This window comes from Panicum hallii, chromosome 5 (genome assembly GCF_002211085.1).
Source record: "Panicum hallii strain FIL2 chromosome 5, PHallii_v3.1, whole genome shotgun sequence".
Lineage (NCBI taxonomy): Eukaryota > Viridiplantae > Streptophyta > Magnoliopsida > Poales > Poaceae > Panicum > Panicum hallii.
Window position 1 is genome coordinate 36912518 of NC_038046.1, and position 18421 is coordinate 36930938.

Here is an 18421-nt window from a genome sequence, read left to right on the forward strand (position 1 = left end):
AGAGCTAAATATCCTGTGTTACTGCAACCATTACTAGTGCCTGAGGGAGCCTGGGCAGCAAGTGATCTATTTAGATTTTGTGGAAGGCTTGCTCAGATCTAGTAACATGGACTTAATTTTGGTTGTGATTGATAAATTTTAAAAGTACAGTACTTTCATAGAACTCTCACAACCATTCACAGCAGTTACATTGGCTAAAATCTAACAGGACAAGATCTTTACCAGTCAGTTGTGACAGGAGCTATTCAAGTTAGTTTATGTGGAATTTAAAAAGAGTACCTCTTACCACCCCCCAAATAGATGGCCACCCTAGGCATGTTAGACTGTATGGAAACATTCCTCAGATGTTTTGTTCATTCTTACCCCAAGCTGTGTTTCAGTTGGTTGCACTTGACAAAGTTTTGGTATAACACTAGTTGGCACTCAGCCTTGTAAAGTTTACCATTTAAGGTACGCATGCTCCCAAGTTGTTTGGTATTTCTGACGCTACTGCTTACTCTATCTCTGATATATTACTTGTTGTCTTCATGAGTGTGAGCTGATGCAATACTTGATTCAGCAGCGAATGATAAAAGAAGCAGACAAGAACAGGTCTAAAAGATCATTTCAGGTTGGGGATATGATGTTCGTAAAGTTATAGACATATATGCAAGCTTCTCTTACCCCAGGAGCCAATCTGAAGTTGGCTTTTCGCTTCTTTGGGCCTTTTAAGAAAATTAAAAAGATTGGATCTGTTGCATACAAGTTGCATCTACCTCCTTCATATGCTATTCACTCAGTTTTTCATGTATCCCAACTGAAGCAAGCAGTACTGGCTGGTCATATAGTAATTTATCATGTTCGTGATGGTAGTGATCCATTACAGATTCTTAAGAAACTGCTTCAATGTCGTTTTGCTATTGCTGGTAATGTACTTTTATTGAAGTACCGATGCAGTGGTCTGATCTTCCAAGAGAGTTTTTGACTACATGGGAAAAGCTTGAAGATTTCAAGCGTCATTTTCCACAAGCTTTGGGACTAGCAGGTTCTTTTGGAAGGGCAGTGTTAGCACGTCTGATGCTGCACTGTCTGAAGATGAAGACATTATCAAGGAAGCTGAAGCTGTTACTGGGCCGTGCAGGAGCAACAGGGAGTGCCGGCCCAGCAACAAGGTGTCGAGTGCTGAATGGGCCAAGTAGTACGTTGGTGTGAGTTGCGTGTCTCGTGATCTGGACATACATAGAGAAAATTCAACTCTGAATCAAGGAAGCTGTCATCATCCCCAAATTCTTGCTGCCTTCAAATTCCTTCTTCCCATCCCCTGCTCCAATGGTGCTTGTATTTGTATCCTAACTCAATGAGCCTTCGATAAGCCATGGCCACCACCATCACCACAACCACCACAAAAGATTACATTCAATACAAAAGAAAATATTTAGAAAATATTGCAATTAAGGAAAACCTAGAGAAGGCAAGAAGGAATTTCATTAAAATACTGATTACACATGCTGTAAAGAGGCGAAATTCACCCATCAATGTCACCAAAACTTCCCTGACCAGTCAATGGCGCCATCAATGTGACCAAAACTTCCCACAATTGGAATAGTTAATTTACCTCCGTCACCTAACCCACAATGGGAATAGTTAATTGGAATAGTTAATTTACAGCATTGGAGAAAATAAAGTATCACAGACCAAGCATATCTGTATAAATCCACAAGCTGACACGCATAGGCGCACAGAGAAATCATCACAAAGCTAACTAGCTAAGAACACAGCAATAATGGCGCCGATGAAGGTTTACGGGTGGGCCGTGTCGCCGTGGATGGCGCGGGCGCTGGTGTGCTTGGAGGAGGCCGGCGCCGAGTACGAGGTCGTCCCCATGAGCAGGTGCCGCGGCGATCACCGCCGCCCCGAGCACCTCGCCAGAAACGTACGCATCTCCCTCCGCCATCGGTCGATATCGATCCCTTTGAGTTTCCTCTGATTGAATGTTAGAAATTTGCACCTTGTCCACGACAAAGGCAGATAGTTTAGCAAGAGAGATTGTACTGCTGCTTATTCCGCTTGCATAGTAACTATTTCCCGGTCTGCAGCCGTTCGGTGAAATCCCAATTCTGGAGGATGGTGATCTAACGCTCTACCGTAAGTCAGCTTCACTTGTTGCAAAAAATTTTCCTTCGATCGCAGCAATGGCTATTAATCGGAGCTGTATAATTTTCTCGTTACTTCCAGAATCACGCGCCATCGCGACGTACGTCCTCCGCAAGTACAAGCCCGAGCTTCTCAAGGAAGGGGACCTGGAGGGATCAGCGGTGGTGGACGTATGGCTGGAGGTGGAGGCCCACCACATGGAGCCGACCCGGTTGTCCATCATCCTGTTGGAATATTTGGGCTTAGTCTATGCAAATCCAAATAATTTCTATAAAATTTCAAAGATCTATTAATGCATAGATGCATGGCAACAAGTTAGTCCCACCTAACTAGTGGAGGTTGAGAGAACCTAACTTAAATAGTTCGATGCTCTCCGTGCTCTTGCAAGTGTGGATGAGAGGAAGAAGGAATAACACGCGCGCGCTCGCTTGCCTCGCCTCGCCGGGCTTTGGGCGAAGGGCGCGAGCGCGTGAATGGTCCGCCAAAATCCGGATCCAACCCGTGTAGGAAATCAGCTTTCTTTTGTAGATTTGTATTCTGTTACGGCTGTAAAGAGCCGAAGGGAGCGCGACGTGCGCGTGAAAGGTCCCGAAATCGGCTGTAGAAAGCCGATTGTTCCCCGGCAGCTTCCTTTTTGCCACTTCGAATCTGTTACGGATTTCACGCACGGAATTTTTGGGACTCCTAACCGACTTGGTTTTTGGGACGCCAAAAACTCTAGCGGTTCCTTCCTATAAATACGCACAGGTGCCAGATACAAAAAAAAACTACAACGCACGACGCGCCTCACGCCTCAGCCTGCCTGCTGCGCCACCGCATATGCTATTTCATCCCGTTCGTCGGCGTGCACCGGCGATCGGGAGAGCAGGTCTCTGGAACCTCGTTCTCAGCGATCCTGCACTGGGAGAGGGCGAATAAGATTTTTGGAAAGTGCTCTGCGCGACTGCTCGAACGCTTCCACATCACCGTCCTCTACATCCTTGTCAACACGGCTCGTCTACCTCCTAGTCAGTAGGGCGCGACTCGGCGTCGTCAAGGGCACGGAGGTGCTGATCATCGCCGTCGTCTTCTTTGCCTGATTATTCCGGTCGGACAAGAAACGTACAGTTTTCTATTCGTAACTATACCTTTCATACCTAGTATGATCTGGTTAGGGTTGATCTTACTACTGCAATATTTTATCTTAAATTACATTATGAGCATGTTTAAATCTATTCGTTTTCTGTACACAATTATCGTCATGGTCATAACTTATTTTCAGATTATTTTAAAACTAAAATTCTTATTTATTCCATCAATCCAAAAACCTTACTCTAGGAATTTCAGTTTCATGGCTAGATTTGTTGATGCTCTGAGGCCCGAGAAGTTCTTAGGCGAGCATTTTAAGAGATGGCAAACGAGAGTGATTCTGTGGCTCTCTGCCATGAACATGCTGTGGGTGTCCAAGGGCAAACCTAAGGGGCCTCTTACCCCTGAGCAGGAGAAGGCCTTTACCGAGGCCAACACACTTTTTGTCGGCGCTGTGATCGGTACACTTGTAGATCGTCTACAGGATGTGTACCTTCATCATACAGACGCTAAAAAGTTGTGGGACGCCCTGGAGGCCGACTATGGCGGCATAGATGATGGTGCTAAGCTGTACATTATGGAGCAGTACCATGACTACAAGATGACCGATAGGAAATCTGTAGTCGAGCAGGCTCATGAGATACAGTGCATGGCTAAGGAGCTTGAGCACCTCAAGATCAACCTATCCGACAAATTTGTGGCTGGTGGCATCATTGCTAAGTTGCCTCCTTCATGGAGGGACTTCGCCACCACTCTCAAACATAAAAGGATGGAGATATCAGTGTCTGATCTGATAGCATTCCTTGATGTTGAGGAAAAAGCTCGTGCCAAGGATGGGCGATCTAAGGCTACTGAGAGCCAGACTAGTGCCAACATGGTGCAAAAGTCTCACGGCAAAGGCAAGGGCAAGAGAAAGAAAACCAAGCCGCAGCCTACCACTTTCAAGAAGAAGAAATTCAAAGAAGGTCAAGGCTGTTTTGTGTGTGGATCTACCGATCATTGGGCAAAGAAGTGCCCACACCGCAAAGGAAGGAAGCCTGAGCAGAAGACTGCGAACACGGTCACCATGGCTGAAGTGGAAACCAGTGGGTATAATTCTTTACCTTCGGTTTTTTCAGTATTTCAATCTACTAGTTGGTGGCTTGATACTAGTGCAAATGTTCATATGTGTTCTGATGCTACTTTATTTTCTTCTTACAAGACCGCTCGGGATTCTACCATGATGATGGGCAATGGGTCGCATGCTACTGTTCGTGGTGTTGGCACGGTCAATCTGAAACTTACTTCGGGAAAGATCGTGCTGCAGCATGTCCCTACTATCAGCAAGAATCTAGTTAGTGGATCCCTTTTGTGTAGGGATGGTTTTAAAGTAGTGATTGAGTCCAATAAATTTGTCGTGTCTAAGTGTGGATAATTTATCGGTAAAGGCTATGAGTGCGGAGGCTTGTTTCGTTTTTCATTTTCAGATTACTGTAATAAGTCTGTGAACTTAATTTCTGATGGTATAAATGAGAGCGATGCATCTGTTTGGCACTCGCGTTTATGTCATCTGAATTTTGACTCTATGTTTCAACTTTCCACCATGAGTTTTATTTCGAATTTTTCCGTAGTCAAAGGTTCTAAGTGCCATAGTTGTGTGCAATCTAAGCAACCTCGAAAATCTCACAAGGTGACAGAGGAGAGACATTTGGCACCTCTAGAACTCGTCCATTCAGATATCTGTGAGATGAATGGCGTATTAACAGAAGGTGGAAAAAGATATTTCATGACCTTGATTGATGATGCAACTAGATTTTGCTATGTGTACTTGTTGAAAATGAAAGATGAGGCTCTTAACTGCTTTAAAATCTATAAGGCTGAAGTAGAAACTCAACCTGAGGAAAAGATCAAATGACTTAGGTCCGATCGAGGAGGTGAATATTCTCTAACGATTTTGACTTATTCTATGCGGAACACGGTATTATTCATGAGAGGTCGCCTCCCTATTCACCCCAATCAAACAGGGTTGCCGAAAGGAAGAATAGCACGTTGTCTGACTTGGTTAACGCCATGTTAGACACTGCTGGATTATCTAAGGCATGATGGGGGAGGCAGTATTGACTGCATGTCATGTTCTGAATAGTGTTCCCATGAAGAATAAGGAAAAAACTCCTTATGAGGAGTAGATTGGGAGAAAACCTTCACTCTCTTACTTGCGCACATGGGGTTGTTTGGCCAAGGTGAATGTGCCAATTAACAAGAAGCGCAAGTTGGGACCTAAAACTGTGGATTGTATCTTTTTGGGTTATGCACATCATAGCATTGCTTATAGATTTCTAGTAGTTCAAACTGAGGTGCCTGATATGCATGTAAATTCACTGCTTGAGTCTCGTGATGCTACTTTCTTTGAGAATACTTTTCCTATGAAAGATTCGCATGTTATATCTTCATTACCTCTGAATGAAACAGTGAATACAACTCCTGAATCTGTTGAATTTTCTAAGCATGATGAACACACACTTGAATCAAATTATGAGGAGATTCACAATGATGCTCCTAAGAGGAGCAAGAGACAAAAGACTGCAAGTCTTTTGGTGATGATTTTACTGTTTATCTCATAGATGATTCTCCCAAAATAATCACTGAGCCATTCTCATCTCCTGATGCGGATGATTGGAAAGAAGCTGTCCGTAGCGAGATGGACTCCATTCTCTCCAATGGAACTTGGGAGCTGGTTGAAAGACCGTATGGTTGCAAACCTGTGGATTGCAAGTGGGAGTTCAAGAAGAAGCTTAAGCCTGATGGTACTATTGATAAGTACAAGGCTCATCCTGTGGCTAAGGGTTACACCCAGAAAGAAGGCGAAGATTTCTTTGATACTTACTCACCTGTTGCGAGATTGACCACTATTCGTGCTCTACTCTCCCTGGCTGCCTCGCATGGTCTTCTCATCCATCAGATGGATGTTAAGACAGCTTTCCTCAACGGAGAGCTGGAAGAGGAAATCTACATGAGATAGCCTGATGGTTTTGTAGTAGAGGGTCGTGAGGACAAGGTGTGCAAGTTGTATAAATCTTTGTATAGCCTGAAGCAAGCACCTAAGCAATGGCATGAGAAATTTAACTCGACACTCATATCAGTAGGCTTTAGTGTCAATGAGGCTGATAGATGTGTGTATTACCGCTATGGTGGGGGCCAAGGAGTTATATTGTGTTTGTATATCGATGACATACTGATCTTTGGCACTAGTCTTGATGTAATCAACGAGGTCAAGATATTCTTGTGTCAAAACTTTGATATGAAAGATCTTGGTGAGGCTGATGTTATTCTCAACATCAAGCTGATCAAGGGAGAGAATGGGATTACTCTTTCGCAATCCCATTATGTGGATAAAATATTGAATCGGTTTGGCTATAAGGATAGCAAATCTAGTCCAACTCCCTATGATCCGAGCTTGATCCTTTGAAAGAACAAAAGAATTGGCAGAGACCAATTAAGATATTCACGGATGATTGGTTCACTCATGAATCTTGCGAGTGCAACGGGGCCTGACATCTCTTTTGCTGTTAGCAAGTTGAGCCGGTTCACTAGTAATCCGGGAGATGATCATTGGCGTGCGCTTGATCGCGTAATGCACTATTTGGTGGGTACTATGGAATACGGGATTCACTATTCCGGTTTTCCTGCAGTACTGGAAGGATACAGTGATGCTAATTGGATATCGGATCTAGATGAGCTGTATGCCACTAGTGGATACGTTTTCGCTCTTGGCGGTGCTGCTGTTTCATGGAGATCATGCAAACAGATGATCCTGACGAGGTCTACTATGGAGGCAGAACACACAGCACTAGATACAGCTATAGTGGAAGCCGATTGGCTTCGTGAGCTCTTGATGGACTTGCCTATTGTCGAGAAACCATTGCCGGCAATAATGATGAACTGTGACAATCAAACGGTGGTTGCCAAAGTAGACAGTTCAAAGGACAATATGAAGTCTTCAAGACATATCAAGAGACGGTTAAAATCAGTCAGAAAAATGAGAAACTCTGGAGTTATCACTGTGGGTTTTGTCCACACTAAGAAAAATCTGGCTGATCCGTTCACCAAGGGGCTGTCACGTAATGTGATAGATAATGCATCCAAGGAGATGGGTTTGAGACCTGTATAAGCTATTCCTTAGTGGTAACCCAACCTATGTGATCGGAGATCCCGTGAATTAGGATCTGGGAAGAACAAGCTAGAGGTTAGCATGAGAGTAACCTTTTATACTCACTCAAGAAGGATGCAATACTCTCGATTACTGCATGGCAGGTTGGCATTGGCCTTAATGTATTCTGTTGGCTTTAATTAGCAAAGACGTTATCCTGCATAACATTCTTGAAAGAATACACCTATGTGAGCTCGACTGTTGGACGGTCGCAGTCTGTGAGATTCGGGTGATCTCTATTAAGCTCATGAAGAGGCCAGAGAGTACGACCTAAATGCTCCAACCGCGAAGTAGCCTACTGGAGGTCAATTATTAGTTTGACTGTAAGTGAAACTCATTTGCACAAAACTTGCAATTTAAGGCTTAGTCCATTGTTCAAGTTGTAAATGAGTGTAACTTGTTGTTCTAGCTGAAAGTTCAACTTCATAGTCTCCATTGAAATACTAGTATATCACAACAGTGGGTTGAGGCAAAATCATAATGAGACTTTGAGATCTGGTGGGGGATTGTTGGAACATTTGGACCTAGCCCATGTAAATCCAAATAATTCCTATAAAATCTCAAAGGCCCATTAGTGCATAGCTGCATGGCAACAAGTTAGTACCACCTTGCTAGTGGAGGTGGAGGAAACCTAACTTAAATAGTTGGATGCTCTCCATGCTTTTGCAAGTGTGGGTGAGAGGAAGAAGGAATAACAGGCGCTCGCTCGCTCGCCTCGCCGGGCTGGGCTCGGGCTTCTGGCGAAGGGCGTGCGACGTGCACGCGAATGGTCCGCCAAAATTCGGGTCCAACCCGTGTGGGAAATCGGCTTTCTTTTGCAGATTTGTATTCTGTTACGACTGTAAAGAGCCGATTGTTTCCCATGATCGGCTCTCCGGTCTCGGGCGAAAGAGCCGATTGTTCCCCATGATCAGCTCTCTGGTCTCGGACAAAGGGAGCACGACGTGCGCGTGAAAGGTCCCGAAATCGGCTTTTTAATTTGCAAAAAAGAAATGAAATTGGACTGTTTTTCCTGTTAGAACAATCAATACGTGTACTGAACTAATCTAGACTTCTTTTTATTAATCTATTCTTATTCTATACCCTTTAAACGAATTTCCCTAAAAAGTAGGGGATGATCCGCGAATTAACCTAACCCTCAATCAACTAAAAAAATCCTATGAAAGCATAATAGAAAAGTAGTTGACCTGATCAAATTGATAGGCACTTGCCATCTATCTTCATTGTTCAACACTTTGATGAAAAGATGAAAAAACCAAAAAAAAAAGCTCTGCCCTCCCTTTCTATTTATCCAAGAGATGGAATGGCAGAGTCCTTTGGTGTCCCTTCTAGTTAAGAATTGGGGCTTCACAATTACTAGCCAATATTTCTCTCATGCCGTTTCTCTTTCATGGTTCAATATTCTGGTGTCCTAGGCGTAGAGGAACCACACCAATCCATCCCAAATTTGGTGGTTAAACTCTACTGCGGTGACAATACTGTAGGGGAGGTCCTGCGGCAAAATAACTCGATGCCAGAATGATAAAAAGCTTAACACCTCTTATTTGACTTTTTCACTATTTTGAAATATGAAAAAGATCCAAATCCAAAACGCAAAGGTCGTCTTATTCAAAACTTGCCACTTTGAATCTGTTACGGATTTCATGCGTGGAATTTTTGGGACTCGTAACCGACTTGGTTTTTAGGACGCCAAAAACCCTAGCGGTTCCTTCCTATAAATACGCACGGGTGCCGGATACAGAAAAAACCTACAACGCACAACACGCCTCACGCCTCAGCCTGCCTGCCGCGCTGCTGCGTACGCTATTTCATCCCGTTCGTCGGCGTGCATCGGCGATCGGGAGAGCAGGTCTCCGGAACCTCGTTCTCAGCGATCCTGCATTGGGAGAGGGCGAATAAGATTTTTGGGAAGCGCTCTGCGTGACTGCTCGAATGCTTCCACATCGCCGTCCTCTACGTCCTCGTCACCACGGCTCGTCTACCTCCTCGTCAGTGGGGTGCGACTCGGCGTCGTCAAGCGCGCGGAGGTGCTGATTGTCACCGTCGTCTTCTTTGCCTGGTTATTCCGGTTGGACAAGAAACGTACGGTTTTCTATTCCTAACTATACCTTTTATACCTACTATGATTTGGTTAGTGTTGATCTTGCTGCTGCAATATTTATCTTAAATTATATTATGAGCATGTTTAGATCTATTCGTTTTCTGTGCACAATTATCGTCATGGTCATGATTTATTTTCAGATTATTTTAAAACTGAAATTCTTATTTATTCCATCACATCCGGCACTGCATCATCGGCCCGTACGTGGGCCGCGAACGCGACCAAGCCACCGTCGACGAGAGCGTCGCGAATCTGAGGGGGCGGCTCCCGGCACTAGTACAATATGGCTCTACACAAGCGGTAGCCTTTTTCCATCACAAGCGGCTAGATTGGAAAACCGCTTCAGATGTGCCAGGCCATTCAAATAAATCGTCATACCGCGGTGTACGAGGCGCGGCTGTCGGCGTGCAGGTACCTCGGCGGGGACAACGTCATCCCGGCCAACTTCTGCCACTTCGGCTTCATGCGCTACTTGATGGCCACCGAGTACGCCGGCGTCGTGGACGCGTACCCGCACGTCAAGGCGTGGTGGGATGCGCTGCTGGCGAGGCCGTCGGTGAGGAAGGTGATCGCCGGCATGCCGCCGGATTTTGGCTACGCCAGCGGCAACATTCCGTAGTGTGCAGTGGACAGTGTGGGCGCGCGTATATCCGGCTCTCTGCAGCTCTGGCGACTCAAGTGTGTTTTTCCATTGAATTAATAAATGCTTTACTTTTCACAAATAAATCGTCAAAGTATTGGTGTTGGCAAATGCGAAGTCCACTCCCATTGCAAGGAAGAGGAGCAGAACTTGCAAGTTCTATTTCAATTTTCGATGTATGTACGAATTAGGGAATTACAAAGGATGACAATAATCTCCACGGCAAGATCTAAAATTCCAACGCGTCGTTGAACCCGGCGTCGTAGGCGGCGTCGGCCTCGTAGTCACCGACCATCTCCCCGATCATCATCCCCCCGACGGCGCCGCCTAGGAGCCCGAGGCCGAGCCCCATCCCCATGCCCCCACCATGCCTCGCCGGCGCCGGCGCGTAGCCGTACCCGTACATCGCCGGTTGATGGTGAGCATTATACCCGTACGGTGGCGGAGCAGCGTACGCGTAAGGCTGCTGCTCGTGCGGCGGGTACGCCGCGTACGGCGAGCCATACCCGTACTGCGCCGGCGGGTACCCGGATGGCATGGCCTGCGGCGGCGGGTACGCGGTGGGCGGCGACATCGTCCTGTCCGCTGCTTTCTCGGAGTCCTGCACGTATTTGGCGTACTGTCCTTGTTTGGCTTCGGCCGGCTCCGGGAGGCCGGCGGCCGGGACGTCGGTGAACTTATAGCAGAAGTAGAGCACGCCGTGGGCGCGGCCGGAGTGCGGCCTGCGCACTTGGTAGCTCACGGGCCTCGGCACCCCGCCCTTGTCGGCGCCGGCCAGGAGGTCGTCTAGGGGCACGAACACCTTGCCGACGTCGCGGTCGCCGAAGTAGGCACGCTCGGCACGGAGCCTAACGTGGAGCGCGAGGCCGCGGGTGTCTGCGGCCGCCGGGATGGGGAAGTGGATCGTCGCGTTCCAGGCGGGGTTGGACCCGTTGACGTGGTCGGTGAGGGTGCTGTGGGTGGGTATGCGGGGATCGCCACCGGAGATGGAAGCGACTGCGTAGACGCGCAACCGGGAGAAGTGCGTCACCTTCTTGAGGTCGTTCGCGGAGACTAGGGCGACCTCTAGTACCCGGTACGCCATTGCCAAGCGCCGCCGGCGAGGTGTTTGCCGGCCGTGGGAAGAAAAGGTAGGCTGCTGGTGGTGGAGGGACAAAGGCTGTGTAGGACGCTCGTATCCCTCAACAATGGAAAGAGCCACAACGCGCAAGTTAAAAGGCTTTTAGGCAACGGTTGTGTTCGGGTGATCGCCGTTCTAGTTTTGCGCCAAAAATAGCTCCAGTGGGTGTTTCTTGGATTTGCGCAACTTTTTCTGTGGTCCTCATTTTCTTTCGGAGTCATTTGTTAGCCTCAAATGCCATGTATGACATGGCTTTGCAGTGTAGCCTTTAGGCTTGTTTGTGATTTATAGCCTCAAATTTAATTTGCAGATTGTACATGTATACAATAGCCAACACATTGGTGGGTACGTAACTAACTTTAAATTTAACTCAGGTGTCGCTTCAACCCTATCTTTAAGGTCGCCTTTCCAAATAATATAATGATGAGTGTGTGTATGTGAGTGCGAGTGTCTGTATTTGTACTGTGTTGCATAAGAAAATAATATAATAATAGCTAATGCTGAACAAGATTGTGAACATTATCATTGCCATTAAAGCATATACATTGTAAGATGCTTAGACATGAGTTTTAAAGGAGAGAGATTATTGTTACCACATCTATAAATGCTAATTCCTACAATGCAAGTCAGTGCTCAAATAGCACCAACCACCTTTCTTACAAGCACTAGGTGCATATGATGCGGAAAAAAGAAAAAAATCTTGGGTTTTCTAATAAGCACCACTTATAAGCGCATCCATTGTAGGTGTGTGTTGGATTCCTTCGAACAATTATTCTAAACTACTATAGAACTCCCTATTCATAACGGTTAAACAAACTCTTGCAGCATAACTATAAAAAGCATTTTTAGACAGTGAAAATGAATTCATAGGAGCGATTGAAAAAATCATCCCTACGTAAATATTTGTAAAAATAAGTCATTTCTAGAACCAACCAACAAACCGTACCCAGAAATATATTTTTAGGGATGGTCTCTTAAGTCAACCGTCCTAGAAGCAGATTTTAGGTTCGGTCATTTATAAAGACTTCCCTAAAAGTGATTTTCATCTTTTTCAAAATTTAAAGGACAAATAACAATATGACTTGGCTCTCTGGTTGATTTGAAATGAGAATATTATAAACCTCATCGAGCACTAGAACTTTGGTTTATATGATGCCTCCATTCAAGGACTCTTGATAGACTCAAAAATTTGATTTTCAAAATCTGATAACTTATAATGAATATTTGGCACTTAAAAAACCTCAAACGAAAAAAAATTTAACTACAAAGTTGGATCATGGTGAGCTTTATAATTACAATTAATATTTGGCACCTAAACAATATCAAATGAAAAAGTTTTCAACTAAACAGTTTGGGATCACGATGACCTATAAATTTTTGATATAAAGTTTATCTTCATCTGACTTCATATCTAAAAGGGGTTATAAATTTACTTGTGAGATTACTATTTCTAGGGGCAGTCCTCTAAAGCAACAACCCTTGGAAATCAAGTTGTACTTTCTAGAAGCGGTTGGCATAAGAAACTACCTCTATAATTGTCTCTATTATGCATACTGCGTTGAATTAAAGGTCTACGGGAATATGGACTATCCTGGAAGTGCCAATTTCCTATGGCGTTCTACTATGCAAACCACCAACGAAATAAAGGTAGTTCTAGGATTGGTTCTTTTATGTTGACCATTCCTGTAAATTGATTAATTGGGGCGGGACGGGGATATGGGTCCACCTCTACAACAACAGGGGGGCTCCAGAGTAAAACTACTTCTAGAAAAAAAAACTTCCACCTCTAAAAATTATTTTTATAACATAATCTTAAAAATACAGATGGTTGTTTGTTATCTCTATTGGTTCAGCAACTAGCAAAAACTATCAATATCTACATCAGTTATTCTTTAGTGCCTACATGAATCATGTAGTATTCCTTTTATCATAGTGCCAGTTCAGATAATATTGTATTCATCTGCTATGGCTACTTAGAACCAACATGGATATCGCTTGCGTAGCCAGAAAACCGAAAATTCACTACAATATCTTTTCCATTGGCATCAAAATTTAAATTTCAATCCCAATACTTGTTCTACATGAATCCAGAAAATACTTGCATCGTCAATTTAAAGATGAATGCACGTAAAATTGTTTTCTCTCTCCCCTTTTGCATAGAAAGCGAAACTAGGAATCAATGTCATCATTTGCCGACAACAATATATAGTAGTAAAAATGGGATAGAGTCTGGAAAAAAACATTTAACAAATAGCTGAAAATACAAACATATTGATTTTGAAGATAAATATGTATCTGGTTGCTGGTGTCGAGCAAGTGAAAAGCAACACATGTCCGTGTTAAGCCTATTTCATCATTTTCAGTATAAAGCCATTTAAGAAATCAAAGCAGCATGCTCACAGCACTCAAGAATATTCATTCCATTTCCTACTCTTATCCATTTTGAGATCTGTACTCCTAACAACTCATGAAAGAATGATTTGTACACCTATAACAACTTATACGGATTTATGGAACAAAGATTTGTGCATCTAAAAAAATAATATGTAATCGTAGAACAAATATTTCTATGCATATAACAAAGTACACGAACTCACAAAACAAAGATATGCACATATAGCACAAATATTATACTACATGAAGAAATTAAATGGATAAATATAAGTATAGAAGATAACAGAAGAATGAAAATTAAACCAAAAACTAATTAAGAGAATAGGTGAACAAATAATGGATAAACAAGAATGGAACAAGAAATAAAAGAATAAAAGAGAAGAAAAAAGAGAAGAAAACGAGTAAGGAAAAATGAATGAAATAAAGACTAAAGGATGAAGAGAAAAGAAACATAAATAAACAAAAAACAGAAAATAATATAAATGAATGTGTAGGATTTTGAGAGAAAATAATATAAAAATACATGAAGAATTGAAGAGAGAAAAAAGGGTAGAAAAAGATATAAAAGAATATGGAGGGGAAAACGTGTAGGAAATAAGAACAAGAAAAAAATAAAAAATAATGAGAAAAACAAGAAAAATATGAAGAAACTAAAAAACAAGAAATAAGGCAGAGTGAGGATGTGTTGTCGGTCAAAACTCACCGGCGAGCAGTGACAGGCAACACGAGGAGTCGGGAGGCTCCCGGGACTGCTGGTGGACCCCAAACCCTCGGTCAACGGTCCGAGATCCGGCACACGACCTGGCGTCTGGGTTGCTAGACGTGCCACCTGACCTTGTACCTGATTAGGAAGATGTTATATGTTAGTTTCCTGCATGCACATACACGTATAAACATTAGTCCGAGCTATGATCGGCTCATCGGGTGATTCCCTATATCGGTTCTAAAGAGCCGATTGTATTCAGTACCAGATCGGATCTATGAACAAAGCAAACATATCTGATGGTAATATAAAACTTGCTCTGTAACCACTAAGCTAATCCAATCTACGACGGGTAAAGCTTTCACCGTATAGCCAGAATATCCTACACGTAATTGAGCCTAACAGATACGGCAGGTAACGAAACAACAACCTAAACAGAGGCCTAAAAACCCACAGAAAGTAGATTCCCGGAACAATCTCTTTTTAAGCTGTTATAAAGCGCCAAACGCACTGCCGGAACTTTCAACCCGTTTGAGGGCTTAATCATGCAGATATTAAACTAAATCTTCGATGAACAAAGACTAACCATAACAGATTGGATATACTAAACAAAACAGATTAGGACGCTGCCCTTATACCCGAGATCGGGCACGATGATAGCTGAACGTTTATAGGTAACAAATGATGCACGATTAAAGCATGGAAGAGCCGATGCTACTCTATAAACATCTAGATAACAAGTGTTACTCATCATCAACAACGCTTTAGTATGAGAAATATAAAAGGTAGATAAGCAGGAAACCCTAGAACAGGGGTGGCGATGCGCCGAGAATTGTTGATGAATGATTGATTGATTTTTTATTCATAATCCAGGGTACATATTTATAGTCCAGAGACTTGCCTTCCCTACCCAATCCTAACTAAACACGACACGAATCTTGGTTATCTCTATCTAAACTATTTAAACACACATGCCTATCTAGATACATGGCCAACCCTGACCTCAAACACCTGCACAGGGGCCGATTCGCAAGCCCACTATAATTACCTTTCGAGCCCATCTTGCTTCGCGGCCCACCTTTCTAGCCCGCCTAAATTATGGCGATAACACATGCCCCCCTGGTTTTGGCAATAATTATTCCAAAACCATTTCTCTTTTAATCGCCCTGCCTCTTCGACTTCCAAAATCCGTACAGGCATGCTTCTTCGACTTCCAGGGGATGTGACTGCTCTGCATCAAACTCCTTGGAAACCGCTACGATGCCGATTCATCTTCCATTCCATCTTTATAAACCTGCCTTCGGTAGTTTTCTTTCTCTCATCCCCTTCCTTTAGCCATTAGCAACCGTACCTAATACAACTTTTCTCCTCTCGTAATGGCTTCTTCTTCTTCTTCCTCTGCTTCCTCTGCCATCTCCTTCGAGTCCGAGTCCACTCGGGAACCCACTCCAGAGTACGACCCAATAGCTGCTTACGAGGTCCGTGCCCCCTGCATTGGGATGCAGAGGAATGGGACTTCCAGATCTGGTCAGAGGATGATGAGTCCCTAACCGATGGCGAAGATCTCCACCTCCTCCTCGGTGGTGAGCTAGAGGAAGATGACAAGGATGACGCATCCTGGGAAGAAAACTTCTTCTCCTCGGAAGAAGAAGCCGATTCCTCATCAACCGAAGAGGACTCAGTGGCAGGAGGCTTCCTCCTTGGCGGATCGTCGGAGGATGATGATGACGACGACGACGATGAAGAAGCCGAAGACAGCAGCAGCTTTAGTAGTAACAGCGGCGGAGACGATGGCGGTGACGACGACGGCAGCGGCGACGACAGCGACAGTAGCACGGTTCCACCGATCAAGCCCGCAGAATCTCCGGCGCCTATTGGTGGTAGACTGTAGGATCAAGCCGATAGATCGGCTCTAGGAGCAATCGGCTCCCCCTTTTGTACTCACTCCTTGTTATAAATAAAATCTTTATTTTAATCCACAATTCATTAAGAAACCGATCTCTTGAGAGCCGATGGCAACGCATCGGTTCCTTTCCTTAAAATGCCGATCCGGATCTAAGTCGATTCTCCAATCCATTTCATTTTCCGCTTAAATCCGGAACCCTCCCAAAACAGATCTTCGAAGACCCCCGAATCCAAGTTATTCTCCAAAACCTCTTGCTCATAAACCCTAACTGCAAAGATCCGAACCAAAGCCTTTAGAGCACAAACTCATACTTGCGCCGCCAACCCTAGATCCAATTCCCAGGTTCTTGATCTTTGGGGTTTCCGATGGCGGGATCTTGGAATGCCGACGCAGGTGTCCTTGGTCTGAAGGTAAAACTCCGATCTTTGCTAATTTAATGCAGCAATTACTATATCCCTTGCACCATTAAATGATCCTTCTCTGGTTATTTTGCTTTTATGGATTCTCCAGGTTTCAGATATTCTCTTGCCGCATCCTTCTTCCGCCAATTATTTTTGTATTGGGCCTCATTTCTTACGAGAAACCTGTAGATCTAATTTCTTGCGAGGCCAATCGGATTCCATTCGTGAGCCAAAATATAGATTTAGCTTCCTGGGCCGATAGCCTACGTGCCTGGCCAAATCCTCCCGAGGGCTGGGTGACCTGATATAACAGAATAGCAAAGACCTACCAGCCCACATGGGAGACCATAGGGATAGCCGATACTCTGTCTTTATCTCTATCCCCTCTTGAGAAGAATGAGAATCTCCTAAAAACCATCGGCTACTTTTGGTCCGATGCCTTGAACTGCTTCCTATTTGGTCATGGACCGATGACTCCAACCCTCCTAGACGTAGTGATGATGTAACACCCTAATGTAAAATTTCAAGTCTTATAATGAATTTAAGTTGGCTCCAGTAATTTTCTAAGGATTTATTTCGCCTAGCTTGCATTTAATTCAATTAAATTACGCAAGTAATTAAAAATTATTTTAGGTTCAACATGTTTGTGCATTCATGCTGGTGCATAAGTTTTATTTGAGTGAGTGCATAGGAGTTTGAATCCAAATTTGATTTGAATTTAAATAGATTTGAGTTGGTTTGAAAAGAAAAGGAGAAGGAAATAGGAAAGCAACCTTAGCTTCTAGCCCAGCCCGGCCTGCTCCTTTCTTTTCTCCTCCTCGTGACGGCTCCCTCTCCCGCACGTGGCCCAGCTCTTCTCTTTCCCCGCTGGCCCGCTTCCTCCGATCGCGCGCTCCCTCTCTCTTTCTCTGACACACCGACCCCACCTGGCAGCGCCTCCTTTTTCTTTCCTTTCTTCCTCCTCGCAGCACCGGCTGCGCAACGGCTGCCATGATCCTCGCCTGCCTTCCCCGAGCGCGCCCCTTGAGATCCCCGGCCTTCCCCTTTAAACGCGCCCACAAACCCTCCTGCACCCTTATCCCCACCGTAGCCGCGGCCCCAAAGCCCTAGCACCACCGCCGCCTTGCTCCGCCACACCGAGCTCTCTGCTCCACCGTGGACCGGCTGTCTCGCTGCACCCCAGCCTCGGCCAAGGCCCGCAGCAGCTTTGTCGCTCCACCAGGAAGCTTCTCGAGCCGGATATCGTCGACCTCAGTCCTTGCCGTTGCCGGAACTGAGCCCGACGCTGCCGCAGGTGAAATCCATCCACCGCCTTGATTCCTCGCCGCTGGTGACTCTCCGACCTTCCTAACCCCCATGGCACTTCCACAGGAGCACCACGAGTCGACCCGTGGGGATCAGAAGCCCGGAGACGCCCTGCATCGACCTCCCCCACGAGCGCCGCCCGTCCCCGCCGCACGGACCTCATCGCCGACCACCCTGCGCTGCCTCTCCGGTTGATCCGAGCCCTCGGTGAGCACCCCATGGTCCTGCTCTTCCTGTTGCGATAGGTCCGGTAGGCCGTAGCCCACCCTTGCGGCCGGACCACGCACGCCGGCGCTCCACCGCCGCTGCTCCATCGGGGCGAGCCCTCTACAGCTCTGCACCGCCGCCTCATCGCCCTGTTTTGGCTTGCCCTTGCACCACGCATGCGCTTGGCCCTGTTTGCGCCCTCCCCTGTGCCCAGATCCGCATGCGCGCGCGCACGCCGGTGAGCTCCACCGTGTAGA

General features: G+C 45.3%; 2 protein-coding genes across 2 annotated transcripts; one reads left to right on the forward strand and one right to left on the reverse strand.

Moving 5' to 3' along the window:
- Positions 1-1708: 1708 nt before the first annotated feature.
- LOC112894360 (glutathione S-transferase 4-like) lies at positions 1709-10107 on the forward strand. The gene is made up of 5 exons (XM_025962044.1): positions 1709-1912; positions 2076-2124; positions 2215-2354; positions 9666-9760; positions 9873-10107. Exons 1-5 carry the CDS (start codon positions 1763-1765, stop codon positions 10105-10107), a joined length of 669 nt encoding a protein of 222 aa, XP_025817829.1. The 5' UTR covers positions 1709-1762.
- A 244-nt stretch (positions 10108-10351) lies between these two features.
- Positions 10352-11265, reverse strand: LOC112894359 (protein SRC2-like). Its single transcript, XM_025962043.1, has one exon. The coding sequence runs from the start codon at positions 11210-11212 to the stop codon at positions 10358-10360; it is 855 nt and encodes a 284-aa protein (XP_025817828.1). The 5' UTR covers positions 11213-11265; the 3' UTR covers positions 10352-10357.
- Positions 11266-18421: the final 7156 nt, after the last annotated feature.